The 18,367-nt window shown below is 44.7% G+C and overlaps 1 protein-coding gene across 8 annotated transcripts in view; it reads left to right on the plus strand.

Moving 5' to 3' along the window:
- Positions 1-18,367, plus strand: part of PTPRZ1 (protein tyrosine phosphatase receptor type Z1) — a 949,709-nt gene that overhangs the window by 863,399 nt on the left and 67,943 nt on the right. For all 8 annotated transcript variants that reach the window (XM_069629084.1, XM_069629085.1, XM_069629086.1 and 5 more), the window contains 3 exons: positions 14,125-14,271; positions 15,056-15,149; positions 17,292-17,365. In XM_069629084.1, coding sequence (XP_069485185.1) covers positions 14,125-14,271; positions 15,056-15,149; positions 17,292-17,365 — 315 coding nt within the window. The remainder of the gene's footprint in view (positions 1-14,124; positions 14,272-15,055; positions 15,150-17,291; positions 17,366-18,367) is intronic.

An 18,367-nucleotide genomic window follows, 5' to 3' on the forward strand; every position in this document is an offset into this window, starting at 1 on the left:
TTAGCCGTCATATTCAAGAATACGCTTAACATCAGAATTGCGGACAGCCTTCAGTTACACTCAGCTGAATCGCTTTCTCTCAAACTATCTATCTCGCCCAATCACACAGCCACTGTTCACCTAATTTACAGGCCTCCTGGACCCACATCTACCTTCGTTGAAGACATCTCCTCTATTCTAGCATCCAGTGCGAAGCCTAGTTCCCAAATCATCATCCTGGGTGACTTCAACCTGGGTTACTTGGGCAAGAATGACACCAAAGCCTCAGATCTTGCAAATGTCCTGACTGATTTCGGCTTCACACAACATGTCACAGAGCCCACCCACATCAAAGGTCGTACTCTTGACTGGATTGCCGACATGAACTGTGCCCTTAATGATATTACTATTTCCCCCTGCGCTTGGTCTGACCACCATCTTATTTCGTTCTCTATTAACACTAGCCCTCCTGAGGACACACAAAACCTCGCACCGCCCACGCGCACACGGAATAAAAAAGACATCACTGTTGAGAAACTCTTACCACTCATCCTCCCATTATTGCACGCAGCTTCAGAGTCCTGCACTGACCCCACAGCATTAGTAGACACTTATAATCGTGTTATGCTAAAAGCCCTTAATACTATCGCCCCTATCAAACTGCGTAAACAAAAACCACGGACCCACTTGAACTCTTGGTTCACTCCGCAACTACGTGACCTACGCAAAGAAAAAAGAAAAGCAGAGGCCTCATGGAAAAGTATCCCCTCCCTGGCCAACAAAAATAATCTTACGCTAGCCACCCTGGCCTATAAAGAAGCCATCCTTGCTGCCAAAAAGGAAGCTTATAATAAAAGAATCACCCAAGCCCGCTCTAACACTAAGGAACTGTTTAAGATACTTAAGGAACTGGAGTCCCCTATCGCTCCTCTCAATAAGTGTACCCCTGACACTGATTGGTGTACAAACATCCAAAATGCTTTACTAGACAAAATCACCACTCTCCAAACTAAAATCAAAGCAAAAAAAAACTACCTCTCAAGTTCAACGAGCACCACCCTGAATTATAAAATACAAGCACTCAAACACAACTTCAAACCATTCAGCTTCTCTCCCCTCTCCATCAAGGAAGTAGAAATCATTATATCTAAACTAAAACCTTCCAATTGCCAAGGTGATGCATGCCCCGCTGTCATCATTAAGGAAGCCGCACCCAAGCTCGCCCCATTTATTACCTCCTTCATAAATGCCTCCTTTGAATCAAGCACCGTACCTGACAACCTTAAGGATGCCTGGGTCATACCATTAATTAAAAAAGCCAATCTTGACCCCAGCAACCCTTCCAACTACAGGCCCATCACCACTGTGCCTTTCCTGCTTAAAATCCTTGACCGCGCAGCCTATCTCCAAATTCAGGTGTATCTCGAACGCAACAATCTACTAGGGCTGAGACAATCTGGTTTCCGTCCCAGGCATGGCACTGAGACAGCTTTACTGGACCTGAAAACCCAAATCGAGGACCTGAAAGACAAGGGCAAATTGGCACTCCTGCTCCTCCTTGATCTCTCAGCTGCCTTCGACCTGGTTGACCACCAAATTCTCTGTCATCATCTCAAAATCGCCGCCCACTTCTCGGAAGCAGCCACTTCTTGGATCAGTTCATTCCTTGCCAACAGAACCATGAGGGTCTTCTCTCCACTAGCAGCGGCTGACCCCTCCCACGTCCCCTGTGGAGTCCCACAAGGATCCTGTGTATCTCCCACCCTTTACAATGTGTTTACTAAACCACTCTTTGATATCCTTGATTATCTGGGTGTCTCCTACACTAATTATGCGGATGACACCCAGATACTCATCCCTATCACTGGTGATTTTGTAACCGATTCAAAATCTCTTAATACGGTCTACTCCGTCATCCAGGCCTGGATGGCCAATCATGGGCTCTGCCTTAACGACGAAAAAACAGAGTTAATCATCCTGGGCTCCCAAACTAAACTCGCGAAACTTGACGCCAACTACAATTCCTTCACTATTGACGGGATTGACATCAAAGTGGCCAATGTCACCAAAACTCTAGGAATCTACCTTGATTCTACCCTGTCCCTCACACGACAAACCAATGCAGTTGTCTCTGCATCGTCCTACACCTGCAAATTGATTACAGCCTGCAGGCCATTCCTGACTCCAGATAATTGTCTGACCCTCGCGAGAACCCTCATCTTATCCAAAATTGACTATTGCAATGCCCTATACCTTGGGACGAGCCAAAGAAATCTGGACAAACTACAGGTCACACAAAACAACGCCATTAGGGCAGCATTCAACATACCTAGACGGAATCATATAGCCACTATCAGACGCAACATCCAGTGGTCACCTATCTTGCACCGCATATCACTCAAATCACTTGTGCTCACACACAAGGCTCAGAACAATGCAGCTCCAGCCTACTTAATATCACGTTTCTCGCATCACACAGCCACCAGACCCTTGAGAGCTGCCCAGGCGCACACTTTGGACATTTCCAGCTTCAAATTACGCTCGGCAGGAGGGTCAAGTTTTCCGGTCCTTGCTGCCAAGCTCTGGAACTCACTCCCCAATGCACTAAGGAACATTCCGCTTTGCCACGTATTCAAAACCAAAGCTAAACTTTGGTTACGGGAACAAGACATCCTGTAAATTTGTAACTGCTCACAGCGCGTACCCTTCTACTGTAACCTTGGGTACTGCTACTTTGTTGTTATTATCTATGTCATTTTCACCCGTTATGTTATACTGTATCATTGTCATTTTCACCGTTCATGTTATACTGTATCACTACCTATGTAACTGTTAACCTCTTCTCCTGGAACCTGTAACTTCTCCTCTGCAACTTGTAACTGCCTACTAAACATGCGCCCGCAAGCCTCCGGGCAAGGTGCGCAATACAAATAAAATAAATAAATAAATACATGGAAACACTGACCTGCAGTCTCCTGGACCCTCTGAAAATTATACTTTAGTATTTTATCGTGATATTTGGGCATCTTATTACATATATGGTCGAGGGGGCTATCTAAATAGGCCATTATCTCCTGTCTTTTGGCTACCCCTCTCCTATACCCCAATGTCCCTATACACCGCTTCCCACTTTTCCTTTCCTTCCCCTTTTTTCTTCGCCGTCACCTTTCATTCCTGTCTTCCTGCAACATACCCACTCACCCTCAGTCATCCATCTCTCTTTTATTTCTCCCTTTCATTCTGGCTTTCTCCACAGGCCCACCCACTCACTCTCATCCGACACACTGGCCTTCTCCTTTGGCCCGTCCACTCACTCCAGGTTAGTAGGTAATGGCCTTCTCCAGGGGCTCACCTTCCCTATGTTAGTAAGGTAGGCGCTGAGTCACCTCCACTCCTCTATCTAACGCACACCGCTAATATGCCAAGCGCATTATTGTACACACGGTACCTGTTGGTGATGACCCGTCCACCTTGGCCAACATCATTAAATGTAATATGAACAACATTTACTACCATGCGCGCCTACCTCTCTGCTCCTAAAAAACACTGCTTCATATATTGCACAATGCAATGACACCTGACTTCCCTAAATGACACAACTATACAATCGCTAGTACTAGGCACACCTCCCATCTACCAGGGTTAGCCTCTCACTATGCACCCCTCCTGCTACAGCGCAGTGGTGCCCACACACACACACATCCACTCCCTATGCGGTGGCATGTACTCAAATCTAAAACTACTACAGCCAATCGTCCTCCCATCTTGAGAATGTGTCCTAAATACCATACAATACAATCCCTCCCCCCTCCGTGGGCATGAAACCATGAGACAGCGCTTTCTTGCATGGTTATACTCATGTGTCCTAGAGATCCACCAGCGCTCTCGACACCGAGCCTCCTGTGCAAGCTCACTCCTCCCCCTGAGTATGGCAGTGCTCGGGCTAGGCAGACTTTTGTGAACTCATCGTCTGCAGGGCCTCCTTGGTTTGGCGCACAGAACAGGTGTGCAGCCGCCGGGCATGCGCCCCTAGGGAGGGTGGCCAGAATCACCTCAGTTAACTGAGAGAACTGAGGCTCTCGCTGGGGCCTCCAAAAATGTATTAGGGGTTCACTAGGGCTCGCAATAAAAAAGTTACCAGAAGTAGTGCAAAAAGAAGTGCATTCCAGGCAAAAAGTAACACTGTTTATTGCAGCTGGGCAGCACAAATCAAAAATCAAACAGCACAGTGGAACAGAACTGGTTGATGAGAGCTGACAAACTTGCTCACAGCAGTCAGTACTTTTATACCGCTAATACAATATGCAAAGAGTTAGAAACAGTTTCACTTCAAACTTCATGTCTTCTCAGTTCTCACAAAGCAGACTGTTTAAACAATGTCATAAGCTTATAGTTAGACATACGTTAGTTAGACATGATTGGAGCAAACAGACATGCCCTCTCTGGGCTCATCCCTGTGCCATGTGGCGCCACATTGCTTCCCACTCCTCTCGCAAACAGTTTTTCTATTAGTAATAACATAATTTTGCTGACCTCTGGGTCTTTATTTGTCTGCCATTGGCCAGCACCCGAAAGAAAGGAACATGATACACCCTGAACCCGTGTGAAGGGAGACATTCACACGGCAGCTGCCGGATGTTAACCTTCACAAATACTATTGTGTTCACTCTGTGGGGTTTTTACTTTTCAGGGACCCCAAAACCTACCATCTGATTGGATCCTCTTGGATCGCCCCTCTATTCCCGCATCCTTGTCCCCATACGCACTGGCCAAGGGGCGATTTGAAACCGCCTTGGAGCCATGCGAGAGCCTCTCTGGATTTGGACGGTCTCCCCAGCCCTGACGAGTAGTCATGGGACTGGATCGCCGACCTTGATTACATCACCCAGTGCTGTTCTCAGCGACTGTGGTCTGCTGGAGACAAGCAGCCGGAATTCTTCTTCACCTCTCCCTCAGCCATGGCGCATGGGCCGTTTGTTCAAATCTGGCCCATGAGGTGAGGCCCACCTGTAGTGTTCCCATAAAGGGTGCTTACCTGCAGTTTCGCCTCCCTCGCCTTTACGCGGCAGGTTCTCTTGTGTCCATATTGTGTTGTATATAGAGTGTCACCCCTTGTCCCTCCTAGGGCTGTGTCCCGGCCTATCCCTCTTATTCCTGAAATTGGTAGGTCCACCCCCCTGTTTGGCGCTGAATCAGCACCTTCATTGCATATGTTTCAATACACTTAGCTAAATTGAAGAACATTATTTGAGAAATTGGTGGTGCCCGCTTCAGCACTTGTAATTCAGCATCAAAGTACCTCACACTCTCCTCACATATGCCATTTAGGCTTCCCTAACACATGGGGAAGGGATGTACTGTACTACTCCTAAATACTAGAGATCACCTTGACAGTAAAACTTTGTCCCCATGGCGGATGACAAAGGGGTGGCACAGAGGCAAGATGCTCCCAAGACACAACATGGGAGTGACACTCCAATGGCTGCATTTTTTTGTTTTTCATTTAGTATATCATAGTCAAATAAAATGACGTTGTTACACACAAACAACAGAGTTTATCTCCCAACATTGTAACTAACAATATGAGCTCATTTCTCAATCAGAACTGAGAGATTCGTCCTTGGCCCCAAGCGCAGGGACTGTATTTCTACAGGCCTGAAATCCCTTCACTGGCTCACAGTGGCTGCAGGGATCAGGTAGTTCTGCATCATCCACAAGGCTTCCTGGGGCCAGGGCCTGCAGTACATCCAACTCTCACTTCCAAAACACCTTCCTTCTCGAGCCCTTCACTCAGCCATCTCGAACTCTCTGAGGGTTAGAAACTAGGCAGAGAGTGGAGGTAGATCTTTTTCCTCTGCAGGGGCCTCCTTCTGGAATGGCCTCCCTGCCCCTCTAAAACTTGAGCCGGACCACCTGAAGCTCCAGAAGCATCTGAAGACCTTCCTTTTCGCCTCTGCTTTCTCTCTCTCTCTCCCCTGCTGACCTTCCTGGCCGCTAAGCTGACTGGTTGCCTGGATACCCTCAGAGTCTAACTGGGTACGAGGCTCACCCATGACCAGTCTCCCCTGCACTGCCCCCTGGCCACCACACACTTAGGGACTGTAACTTTAACCCTACAGTCCCCTGCTGATTTGTACCCAGAGCCACGCTTCCCTGGCTGCTCGTCCTCAGAGCAATGCTGCCCTGATGGCACTTCCCCCCTCCCTCTCCCTACCACTTCCCCTTCTCCCTCCTCACACACTTTGTATTGTTTAGGGGGGGTGAGGCAGGCTCTCAGCCAATGCGGAGTCTCAGAACGGGGGGATTACCATTGGTAATCTCCCCGCTACGAGCTGCCTCACGACTGGAAGCTGCCATCTTCCCCCACCGGGGAATGAGGTAAGTGTGGTTCTCCCTCTCTCACCTCCTTCCTCCCCATCCACACACTTCCCTTCCCGCCCCCAACCCCACTTATCTTCTTTCCCCAGCACGTCCGCTCCTGATCTGCGACAGCCCGTCATGGAAACGAAGAAGGGACTACATGGCTACGTGTAGTCCCTTCTTCCGTTTCCAAGGCGGCCATTTATTTTGTTTACTTTTTTTGAATGGCCACCAGGGTAAGGTAAATCAGACTTTGTTTTCACTTTCCCAGCAGTCATTTTTTAAACATTTTTTGTTTCTGTTCTGGAAAGACAGTGCTTTTCGGAATAGAAAAACAAATGCTTTTAGTACCCCTGTCTTATGGTTCCGGGTACTAATAACAATAAGCCCCTCCAAGTGAGGGCATTAACACCTTAGGTAATGCCCCGGGGCCTTCGTTAAGGCCCTCATTTTGCTTGGGCCTGCAATTATGGGCCCCGGGGCATTTCCTGAAGTGGTAAGGCCCCCGCTGTTTGGGGATTATTGCTTAAGTAAGATTGTTTGTTTTGTCCTCCCTCTGCCTTCCCCCATTGTCTTGTCACACCTAGAAACACTTATGTACAGACGCGTTATAAAAAACTTATCACATCATATCATATCAATTATGTATACTATCTTATTGATGCAAACCCTAATTCCTATTTAATATAATGAGGCTCAAGAGATAGTAAGAAAGACTTTATTAGCTATCCAAAATATATATATATATATATATATATATATATATATATATAGAGAGAGAGAGAGAGAGAGAGAGAGAGAGAGAGAGAGAGAGAGAGAGAGAGAGAGAGAGAGAGAGAGAGAGAGAGAGAGAGAGAGAGAGAGAGAGAGAGAGAGAAGAGAGAGAGAGTATGCAATCATTGCCCTCCATTATTCTTTGCCAGAGTTGTTAAGGCAACATAAAAAAAAAATACTAGCATTCTCTTTTTTAAAACGTCCTATGTAAAATTTTGAGCTTGGGTCTCCGGAGCACCGGAGACCCAATGTGATAGCCACAGCAGGCAGAAACACAAAACGCGGTTGTGTTGGAAAACGCTGCGGTTTTTCTTTCCGAGTTTCTCAGGCTCCTCCGAGCCGGAGGAGCCTGAGAAACTTGGAAAGAAAAACCGCAGCGTTTTCCAACACAATAACGTTGTATTTATGTTTGCGGTCGCTTCAAAAGTGACCGCAAACATAAATACAACGTTTTTAAAGCTGCGGTTTTATTTCTAAGTTTTCCGGGCTCCTCCAGCCCGGAAAACTTAGAAAAAAAAACGCAGCTAGTGCTTATTTTTTTTTTTATAAATAGCACTTACCGAGATTCAGCTGCAGCTTTCCTGCTCTGGTCTCCGGTCCCCGTCCTCCACGTACAGCACTAATGAAGGGAAAGCCACCCAGCGGTAGCTTTTGTTTACTACAGCTGGCTGGCTTTTCCTTCATCAGTGCCGCAAAAGCCAGCACAGGAGGGCATCCATTTCACAAAATGGATGCGCCCATGTGCTTGCTTTTGCGAATTTTGAGCTTGAATAGCTCAAAATTTTGCATAGGAAGTTTTAAAAAAGAGAATGCTAGTATTTTTTTTTTATGTTGCCTATCTATTTTTTAAATAAAATGTTTTACTAGACCATGCCTTTAAGGTCAAGGCAATGGAAAATGTTCATCCCCATAGGCTAAACAATACTTCATACGTAATATGATCAGACATTTAGAAGATGTGATCAAGTGCATGCATGTTTCTAGTTGGATTGAGCTACATAGCCTACATAACCTCAAATCCTTGTTTATTCCAGCTTTGGTCCCCATGATGTCCTATGACTCTGCTATATTAAATTTAAATCTCATACTGTTGCCTCAGTGCATGGTTTGGGAAGGCTTCATGATATTCCAGAATGGTGTAATACAGCGAAATATACAGCTTGTAGTTTCTACTATGTGAGACTGTTAACAATGTTTTGTTCCCAATCAAGGTTCTCCACATATACTTTCACCATTGCTTTATAGATGGTTACAGGAGTGTGTGAGGGCACAAGATTGTTAGGCAATGATAGGGTGGGCACCACTCTTCTAAGGGCAAAAGTAATATCACTAATCAATACTTCATGGCGTCTCCCAGAAACATGGTAACATTCAACCAGGACAACCAGACACAAAAGGGAATCTTCTGATGAACAATTCATCAGACCTTTGCGCACCAGTGGTGGAGTAAATCCTACTGCATACTAAATACTATGAATTCAAAATCATAATCAGAAGAATTGTACAAATATCTTCTTTATTTGATGTGATCTTGTAATTGTCATGACAGAACAGCGGAGAGTATTGCCGATGCGTTTCAGCCTAACTTGTCCATCTTCAGGGCTGGCTCTATCCTTCTAACACCAAAAATGTCTTTCCAACCTCAGGGGACTTGCCGTGACTGTTTTAATGGCACAAGACCCTCTTGACCAACAAACCATGAATTTACATTATGTGATCAGTATCACTCTGTTTCGTGATAAAGCGGGCTCTCAGAGGATACAAATAACTGAAAGCACTGTGCATGACGTTTCATTCAATCTGTTTCACAAGTGGAGAAATTCAAAGAAACCGAAAGTCATGGCAACCGTGTAATGTCTATGCGGCAAACTTCCCAGACGCTGTTTAAATTCAAGGTTCTCCACATACAGTTTCACCATTGTTCTATAGATGATTATGGGAGAGTGTGAGGAGACACGGTTATTAGCCTCACACCATTGTCTTCCCTTGTTTGATAGATTTTCATTTCTATAGGAGCTTATATAACATCCCATAGTAACATGATCACTTGCTACTAGCTTCATAAGTGAATTAGGCTCTGAGATTTCCATTTTCCAGTATAGATTCATGCATCTTTTTAGTATGTATGTCTGTATAGAGCAAATAGCCAATTCTATCCGTAGACAGTCAATAAGTCAGCAGTGTGGCATACTGCAGATAACACGCAAGTAGAAGTATTCTAGTTTTAAAAGATCTTTAATGCAGCTCCCTCCCCAAATGGTCACTCCATGTAACATTAGTGGAATGATATAACCCTTGTATATGGCTATTAGTGATACAAGTGAATATCCACAAGTTGAGTAGGGGAACAACCTGATTGCACCAATATGCTGTTGTATGGATTTAGAAAGTTGCTCCATTTGGAGTTTTCATTGTAATTTACGTCTAAATGTACACCCAGATATGTATAGTGACCAACACACTCTGAAATAGCGTTACTTATTTTCAAAGTAAAATTACATCTCCTAGCTTTTTTGTTAGTGGGAAGTGCATGGTCTTTGTCGTGTTGATGTTTCTGACAAGGTCGTTGTCTAGCGAATAATTTCCCAATAGATTAAGCTGTTGTTGAAGTCCTCATGGAGAAAAATCCATCAGGATGAAGTCATCAGCAGAGCTCATCCATTGCAGACTTGAGGTGCTTATATTGGGGGATAAGAATTGTCACATGTGAATGCTGCCGATAGAGCTGACAGGTATAAGTTAAATAGAGTGGGGGATGATATACAGCCTTGTTTTAAGCTTCTGTGAGTAGAGATGCGGTCAGTAGGTTCCCCTGCTTGACTGGTTCTAATCTTTTCAGTAGTGTTGTTATGAAGTGCAATAATCATACTCAGGAATCCAGCCTGGATTTCCCAAGTATGAAGGTTCTCCCACAAGCCTTCCAGATTGATGGTGTTGAATACCAAACTAAAGTCAATACAGCTGACATATAGAGCTTGTTCATGGTGACCCCATGCTCTCTGAATGATGGTGAGCAATGGTAATATCTTAGTAAAGGCCAAGGGGGCCTTTTCTAAAACCTGTTTGGTTATGTAGCCTTTGTTTGTTAATAATCCACTCATTTAGTTCAGCCAAGAGAACTCGGGCAAATATATTTGCTGGCGATTCTCACATAGCCAATGTGTGGCTGGATCATTCGTAGGGCCTTGTTTATGAATAGAAATGATGATGCTCTCTGTTCAGCTGGTCGGCAGTATGCAGATCTCACTAATGGATCTGAATAAATGAGTAATTTGCCCCACATTATTGTCTTTTTAAATACAGTGTTGCAAGTAGCATTCGCTCCAGGTGCTCTAGATTGATTTAATTATTGGTAATATCATTTGCAGTCAAATGGAAATTCCATTTATGGGCCATAATTGAATCAATGTTATTCATGAAGGGGGGCTTACACATAGAATTGGAGATATGAGTTTCCAATTGGGATATAGAGGCCAACTGCATTGGTTTTTTTTGTAAACATGATCTCCTTTAACCAATTTCCAAAACTGATGGACGTCATCAAATTTACTTAATTCGACTAAATATTGCCAACATTCTATTCTCTTATTGTTTTGGTGGCACCTTAACCATTTCTGATAAGTGTCTCTCTCCCTACTGCTGTCAGTGCAGATATGTAATATGTTGAATGTGTGATGATGTGTGTGGCAGAGCTTTTTTTCCTGAGCTCCCTTTTAGCAAAAGCAATGTCAGGGACGCATGTGGTGGTCTTGCTTATAATATCATTATATTTCTCAAGGAAGTTAGAGCACCCCTTTAAGTGTGCTATGACTTTGCCCAGCTCACTGTCGTATGGGTGACCCATCTCTACAAGCAACCTCCAGGTAATTACATTGGATGACTGTGGGTCAAACAGATTTTAGCCCTGCAGGCACCACTCTCTAGCAACCTTCTTGCAGTGGTTTCCGCTCACCTCCAGCACCGAGGTCACCAGGTAGTTAAATATTGCATTACTTCAGTGTGGTGCCATTTTGTTATAGCTAAGCTCCCGGTGACTGCAATGGATGATTGCGGCTCAGAGGGATTTTAAACCTGCAGGCACCACACATCAGCAATCTTCTTGCAGCGGTTTCTGCTCACCTCCAGCACTGAGCTCACTAGGTAATTAAATATTGTGTCGCTTCAACGCAGTGAGTTGGTGTTATAGTCAAACTCCAGGTAATTACATTGGATGACTGTGGGTCAAACAGTTTTTAGCCCTGCAGGCACCACTCTCCAGCAACCTTCTTGCAGTGGTTTCCGCTCACCTCCAGCACCGAGGTCACCAGGTAGTTCAATATTGCATCACTTCAGTGTGGTGCCATTTTGTTATAGCTAAACTCCCGGTGACTGCAATGGATGACTGCGGCTCAAAGGGATTTTAAACCTGCAGGCACCACACATCAGCAATCTTCTTGCAGCGGTTTCCGCTCACCTCCAGCACTGAGCTCACTAGGTAATTAAATATTGCGTCGCTTCAGCGCAGTGAGTTGTTGTTATAGGCAAACTCCGGGTGATTGCAATTGATGAGTGCGGCTCAAAGGGATTTTAACGCTGCAGGCACCACACTCCAGCAAACCTCTTGCAGCGGTTTCCGCTCACTGAGCTCACCAGGTAATTAAATAGCCACTGGCCGAAATTGATGTCCTTGTAGCGCCATCCAACCGAACCCTGAAAGAGCACTATGGGTGAGACTTGGGATGTATTTGATGCCATGATTGAGGTTGTTGATATAGCAAAATTCTCTACTATGCATGTGCCCCACAGTGTACAGGATTACCAAGACTCTCTCCCTCACATATGGATCATATCAAGCGGCAAATGTCAAGATGAAATCTATTTTACTCCCATGGTCAAAGCGCACTACAAGCGCTTTCATCCAAGAGATGCTAAAGAGAAGGAAGACTGAACTTGGGTTGAGTTCCATGCTCGGCTATGACTGTTAACCTTTACATGTGCCCCTCCTCAACTAAGGGGATGAAATAAGAGTTCAAGTCATCCAAGGATGCAACTCAGTCAAGCTGAGAGCACAAATCCTAGGGGAGACTGGAATCTCACGGACACTGTTTCATTTAAAACTAGGTGCTGAAAAGGGTTCCTAATATCACTCTCACTCGCGATTAGATCATGTTGCAAATATTTTGTCATTACTGTACCTATTAGTGATAAGCATCTTATCAGAATCGTATAAGATCGCATATACATCCTAATTCAAACCTACAAGATTGTATAAGAATTCAATAAGTATTTTGAAGTCATAAAAAGTTCATCTACAGTTCTTATTATTGTTCTGAAAACCCCACCAGTTTCCCACAGGTTCTTATAAGCTACTAACACAACCCCTTCTTGCAAAGATTGAGTAGGCAGCCCATCGGCCAGCCCCAGAACAGACTCCCGAAGTACTGGGACCTGCACAATGGTCTCTCGCGTAATGGGAAGATAGGGAATAGTCTCGCTGGGCTTGCTTTTTCCCCTCTCACTCCACAGACTGCTCCGGTGCCCTGGTTTTCTACGAGCAGACCTGTCGTCTCTTTCCCCCAGGCAAGGTGTGTTACACTGCAGCTCTGTATCAAATAAGCACCTGCAGCTTTGGCCCTTCATTCAACCCACAGACACAAGTCCTTAAGCAAAGTCCTCCTCAAGCAGGCGGTACATTCTGTCACACATTAAAGAAACAATCTGCCGATAATGCCACTGCCTACCACTATCACAGCTACATTCCAAAGAAGTGTACCTTCCCCCAAAAAAGGGACAACATCACAAGCTAGGGCACTTCCCTCTGGTATTTGGTGGATGTCCATAGTGTGAAAAGCAGGTGGTGTATTGCATCACGCCAACCTCTTGCCGGTGCCTGGCAACCACTCTCCAAACAGGTTTGTGTCTACTAATTACAGTAGCGAAATCGAGGGCTGGTGAAGTCTACAGTGCTGGTTTCTGGCATTGTGTGATTGTATGTTTAATCTTGTGCCCGTTGCAATGTCCTCCTTTTGCAGGGAGTGTATTGTTTCCCCAGCTCACAAAACAGTCGCTCATGCCACTACCTGATCCTCGCCCTCCAAACAAGTTTACGTTCACCAAATAAAGTGGCAAAATCAATTGCTTTGGAAATGTACTGCACTAGCATCTCGGATTTTGTGTTTTCAAATAATGCACGGGTGACATATGGAAGCAAGATGGCGCCTGATCTCCTGAAAGAGAAATAAAACATCTATGAAATAAAATCTCCAAAGCCCTAGGCTACGTTGCCTTTACAGATTGCTTTCTGCATAATGTTTTGTTGTGCTCAGTAAAATATTCAATTATAATTCTGGTGTGTCAAAAAACTTTTCTCCTCTGGAAAAAAAATATAATTTCCAAATAATGTTTCCTTTGGTCTTTCTGTGTTTATTATTTTTGTTTTCATTGTACTGCTGATGTGCTTAATGCCGGACTGCTCCAGCTTCTAAGCGCCGGACTGGTGATCAAAGTTGGTTTGCACAGCGTCATCTGAGCTAGCCTCTCAGCTTTAAACGCACTGTAAATACAATGTTCTTCTGTTAAAGACCTTGCTAGTGTTAAATGCTCACCCAACCTCTTCTCCATAAGCAAAGATTTCACTCAACAAGAGCCATCCCTCTTTCCAGACACGGCTGACAGGTTTCTGTTGCATGGCCCTTTTAAAGACAGCCAAACTCCTTTGCCTGAATCTCTTAAAACATTCAAGAAGTTTATCGAATGCCGAATATACCGTGAAATTTCCGGTGATTTGGGATTTTTCAGATAAACGTATTTACCCATGCTTAGTAACATAACAGCAAACTAACACTTATGTCATTGACTTAGAAAATACAAGTTGTAGGGCATTGTGTATTCAAACAATATCAGCTACTTTCAGACCCGATTCGCGCCAATATCGCAGGAAGCCGTCAATCAAACTTTAGTCTGTGTCAGAGGAGTGCACAGGGCATTGTGCTACCATTCAGCCTGTGATGTTTGTTGTCAATGTTTTAACAGGAGCAATATGTCTTTATTCACGATGCGCTGATTGAAGCAATCCTGAGCAAAGAAACGGAGGTGCTCGACACTCACATCCACTCCTATGTGAATGCGCTTCTAACACCTGGACCAACGGGGAAGACGCGACTGGAGAAGCAGTTCAAGGTAAAATCTCTTGGGCTCTTTCATGGGAGCATTTCTCAAATTTCGCAAATGTTGTGCTTGAGAGCGCATAAAAGACATTGTGCTATGAAGCGGCGGCGTTGGTCTCACCGCTGCAGCGTCATCCATCCTGCCTCTAGAGCAGTGGTGTCCTTGACCTTGGTAAAAAGGTCTAATCAGAAACCCAGTGCCGGGCACTCTCATCTATTGTTTAGTCCATTTATAAAGGCTGAGAAATCAGTCAAAAAGAACACACGGCCTACACAAAGAGCGGGAAATAGGTCTTTCAAGGGACTATTGTCCCTGTGGGGAGCATAGCTGCGCTTATGGGGGGGTGGAATGCGCCGAACATGAGACGCGCGCCCACTTCAACCTCTCTGCAGCCAAGCAATTCCAAGTACAACGGGTGTTGGCAAGTGGGGAAGGGTCAAAAAGACTGAATCAGAATCACTTTTAATAGTTCCGTAAATACCTTTTGTGCTGGGGATATGCGGTTCAGGGAATCGGTGGGCCGCAGAAAATCATTAGGCAGAAGTGCGCGGGTCATGGGCAACGCTGGGATTGCTGAAGAGCATGCTTTTCTCTGGAACATAAGTACCCACACACACTGGAGTGCGCACAACACACACTCCAAGCTCTCTCACACAAGAATGGTACTGTTAAAATACAAATATTGTAAGGTATGAACATTAAGTACACAGAAAATCCAAGGTGACAAACCAACCCTGGAAGACTGCATGTGTCCTTTTCACTCCGTCCTTTACAGTTAATGGTTTCATTATTGCAGCTCTTAAGCCAGCCCAACATTCTGCAGTGTGACTATTCAGCTGCTCTGAAACAAGCCAACAGGGAGAAGAACAGAACATCTGGCATCATTCCAGGTAGGTTCTGCAAAATGTGAATGCTTTCTGATTACAGTGCAACACTGTGTCACTTTGAAACAAAGGATGATCAATTTCAGAGGCGATTACAAGTCTGTGGCCCTCATTACGAGTTCGGCGGTAGCCATGCCACTATTGGCGGCATGGCTGCCGCTGAAATCGCGTCCGGGTCGTCAGAATGAGGAATAACCGGGCCATTCCGAGTTCGGAAGGCCCGGTAATTCCTCCCTCCAAGGACCCGGACCCGGTCCTTCCCCATTCCCATTTCAGCCCCCATAGGGCTGAATGGGAATGGGAAAGGGGCGCAAACAACGGGCCATTACGAGTTGGCCGGTTGTTTGCTCCTTCTTCCCCTCGCGGGACCCGGTAAGCACGCCTGGTTTGACCAGGCGTTGCTTCCTGGGTCCCGCGAGGGGAACTCGTAATGAGGCGGTAAGGGGTTGACGGCGCCGGCACCTTTACGGCGCCGTTAACCCCGTACCGCCAGGGTCGTAATGAGGCCCTGTCTCTGTTACTTCCTGGATAATGTTGCTTTGAAAGAATATGCAGCTTTTGGTGAGAGTCAAGCTATTGGGTTGGCTTCTGATTGTACGAGCTGTGCAGTGGCCTAGACTACGTAAGTAGTATGTTGGTTTCAGGTGCAGAGTCGGCTGTGTAACAAGAATTTGAAGCAAGACTGTGGGATGACGGATGTCACCTAGACCTTATTTATTTATTACCCAGAGTCTGGGAATAAACCTGGTAAAAGTGAGGTGGCAAACCCTCCCCACATCTGCTTAGTGTCCCAGTCTTCAGATCCTAAGTGTAAGAAAATTGCCCATGCTTGGATCTGGGCAGGTTTTATGAATAACGTTGATCTGCATATGAAGCTGATTGGCTCATTCATAACGCATGTACAGCCTCAATCAATGTGTCTGAAGGAGGTGGGACCTTGGTCACACACATTCGCTGGAGGATGAATGCCAGATAAGTGTATGTGTGTGTCAAGTGTTCGGGAGGATCATTGATATTTATGAAAATTAACAACTTATTAGACCCGTTCATATTCTAAAATATACAAAAGTGATCGTACGTGTTTGATGAATAATACATTTCAGGAATCCACCAGACAGTGATGGAACAAATATTAATGCACTTAACCCTACACATAAAATAATTAAATGAATACCTTTTCTCTTACAAAAACAAGTATGTGAGAAGGTGGTGTTCTTAAACTGCACCTAAATGTAAGTTTAGGTTACCCTTTGGTAACATTAGTTAACAATACATAATGACCACGGGCATGTGAGCACAGTGCAGCAGGATCTGCACGCAGGCCAATCATGATAAGGCAGCTGACAGCAGAACCCTCCTGACTGTGCGATATTACCGGGAACGCCCGGTCCATGCCGTACCAGCAACAGCACCCGGGAAAACCATTTGTAAGGCACCATTTGACCGCATACTTTGATTTCCTGGGGGGATAAGTGATAAAGTGAAGGGGACTGCAACTGTCCCTGGCATCGGGGAGGAAGTGGAAGAACGAACAAAGGCCGTTTTTTCCTGCCATCAAACCAGCATTGTGTGTGGTGGAGAGAAAATGTTCGATGCACGTATGGAATCCACAGAGAGTAGACTTCAAGGAGAACCCTGCGGAAATAGTCAGGACAGCAGAAGTAGGAGCAGACGCACTACTTCTGCAGGATGCACCTCATTTTATATGTCATTTGTATTTTATTGTTTAAAGTGCGAGCCTAGCTCGAGAGCAGCGGCGCACAGTAGAGGGTGGAGGGAGTGAGTCACCAACATTTGGGTTGGCATCTTTGTACAGTAGCGCAGTACTATAAGTGGCGGTCTGTGCATCCATTGGGATTTGTCCTTGGTCCGGGGTTGTTAGAAAACCTCATGGACAAGATTGAGGCTCTTGGGGGATTGTGTCCTGTCTTGACTCCTGTACAACCCAATCCAAGCAATGTGTTCACTAAATATCAACTTTTTCAATATAAGGCACAAAGGTATTTTTTATTTTTTATATGTGGTTACTTTGACTTTCAAATCGACAGAAAACAGTGTCATAACATGTTCATGAAATCGTGTCATTACACATACATGTTTAATTGTATTCATGTTTGTATTAGCACTCAATTGCACATCTCATTGCAGTGGAAAGAGCAAGAGTTGGCCTTCCTTCATTGGCCAGCGAAGGAACTGACTACATCAACGCTTCGTACATAATGGTAAGTTAGTAAACAACATTGCAAACTTTGTTATCTATCTGAAACCTATGTTGCCATCGCGACCAACACTAACATTCCCAAGGCACAGACTTAGGAAAATGAAGTGTTTCAGTAGGGATCGGTGGTGGTGAATTAGATATCCATATCGGCCTTTCTAGAGATGGCTGAAAACCATGATCTGGGTGAAACTGCAGTGATTCTCTTGGGAGACAATTAGGAATTGAGTGGAATTGTGTGGGCTCCCCAAACATTTGACAATCGGTCAGATGATCAAAAAGGTGCCCTATGTCCTATGCCTCAGACCCCCTGGGGGAAATAGCCTGTTGACAGCACTTACAATGCCCACTGAAAGGTTCTACCTCTGTAATATTAATAGTTAACATAATAATGTGTATAGTATTTTCCGCAAGGTTCTGCACATAGAAAATGCACATACAGTTATTATCACCCAACTGAAGTTGGTACTCATTTATCAACCTCAGAAGGATGAAAGGCTGAGTCAGGATTGTCGGGATTCAGACATGTGACCTGCAGATCAAGCACAGAACACAGTGAGCCATCTTCCCATCTGCATCTGTTGGGCCATTCCTTTTGTTAATGGCTCCCTTAAATTCCTTTACAAAATAGTTCCTTGAACTAAAATATGAAAACACACAATAAATCAATCATGAGGTCATCAAATTATGAAATTATTAGATCTTAAGAACTGGAGCAAAAACAAGAAAATCCCAATTCCACACAGATAGTCAAGGAGAAGAGAATAAGAATATAAGAAAAACAAAAGGAAGGGGAATCTTAATTGCAGCACTAGTAACAGTATTTGGGTGCAACTCTTCACTATCTAAGGAGGGGGTATTGTCCAAGCTGCTTTATTTACTTTATTTGTTTAATATTTGATTTTGATGTTGGATATAAAGAAGATATAGTATGCATCACATTCGACTCTTGGATCACACTTTGCACTTTTTACATTAAACTCTTACACACATAAATCCTGCTCCC

This window comes from Ambystoma mexicanum, chromosome 12 (genome assembly GCF_040938575.1).
Source record: "Ambystoma mexicanum isolate Mex_15411 chromosome 12, UKY_AmexF1_1, whole genome shotgun sequence".
NCBI classification, from domain to species: Eukaryota; Metazoa; Chordata; class Amphibia; order Caudata; family Ambystomatidae; genus Ambystoma; species Ambystoma mexicanum.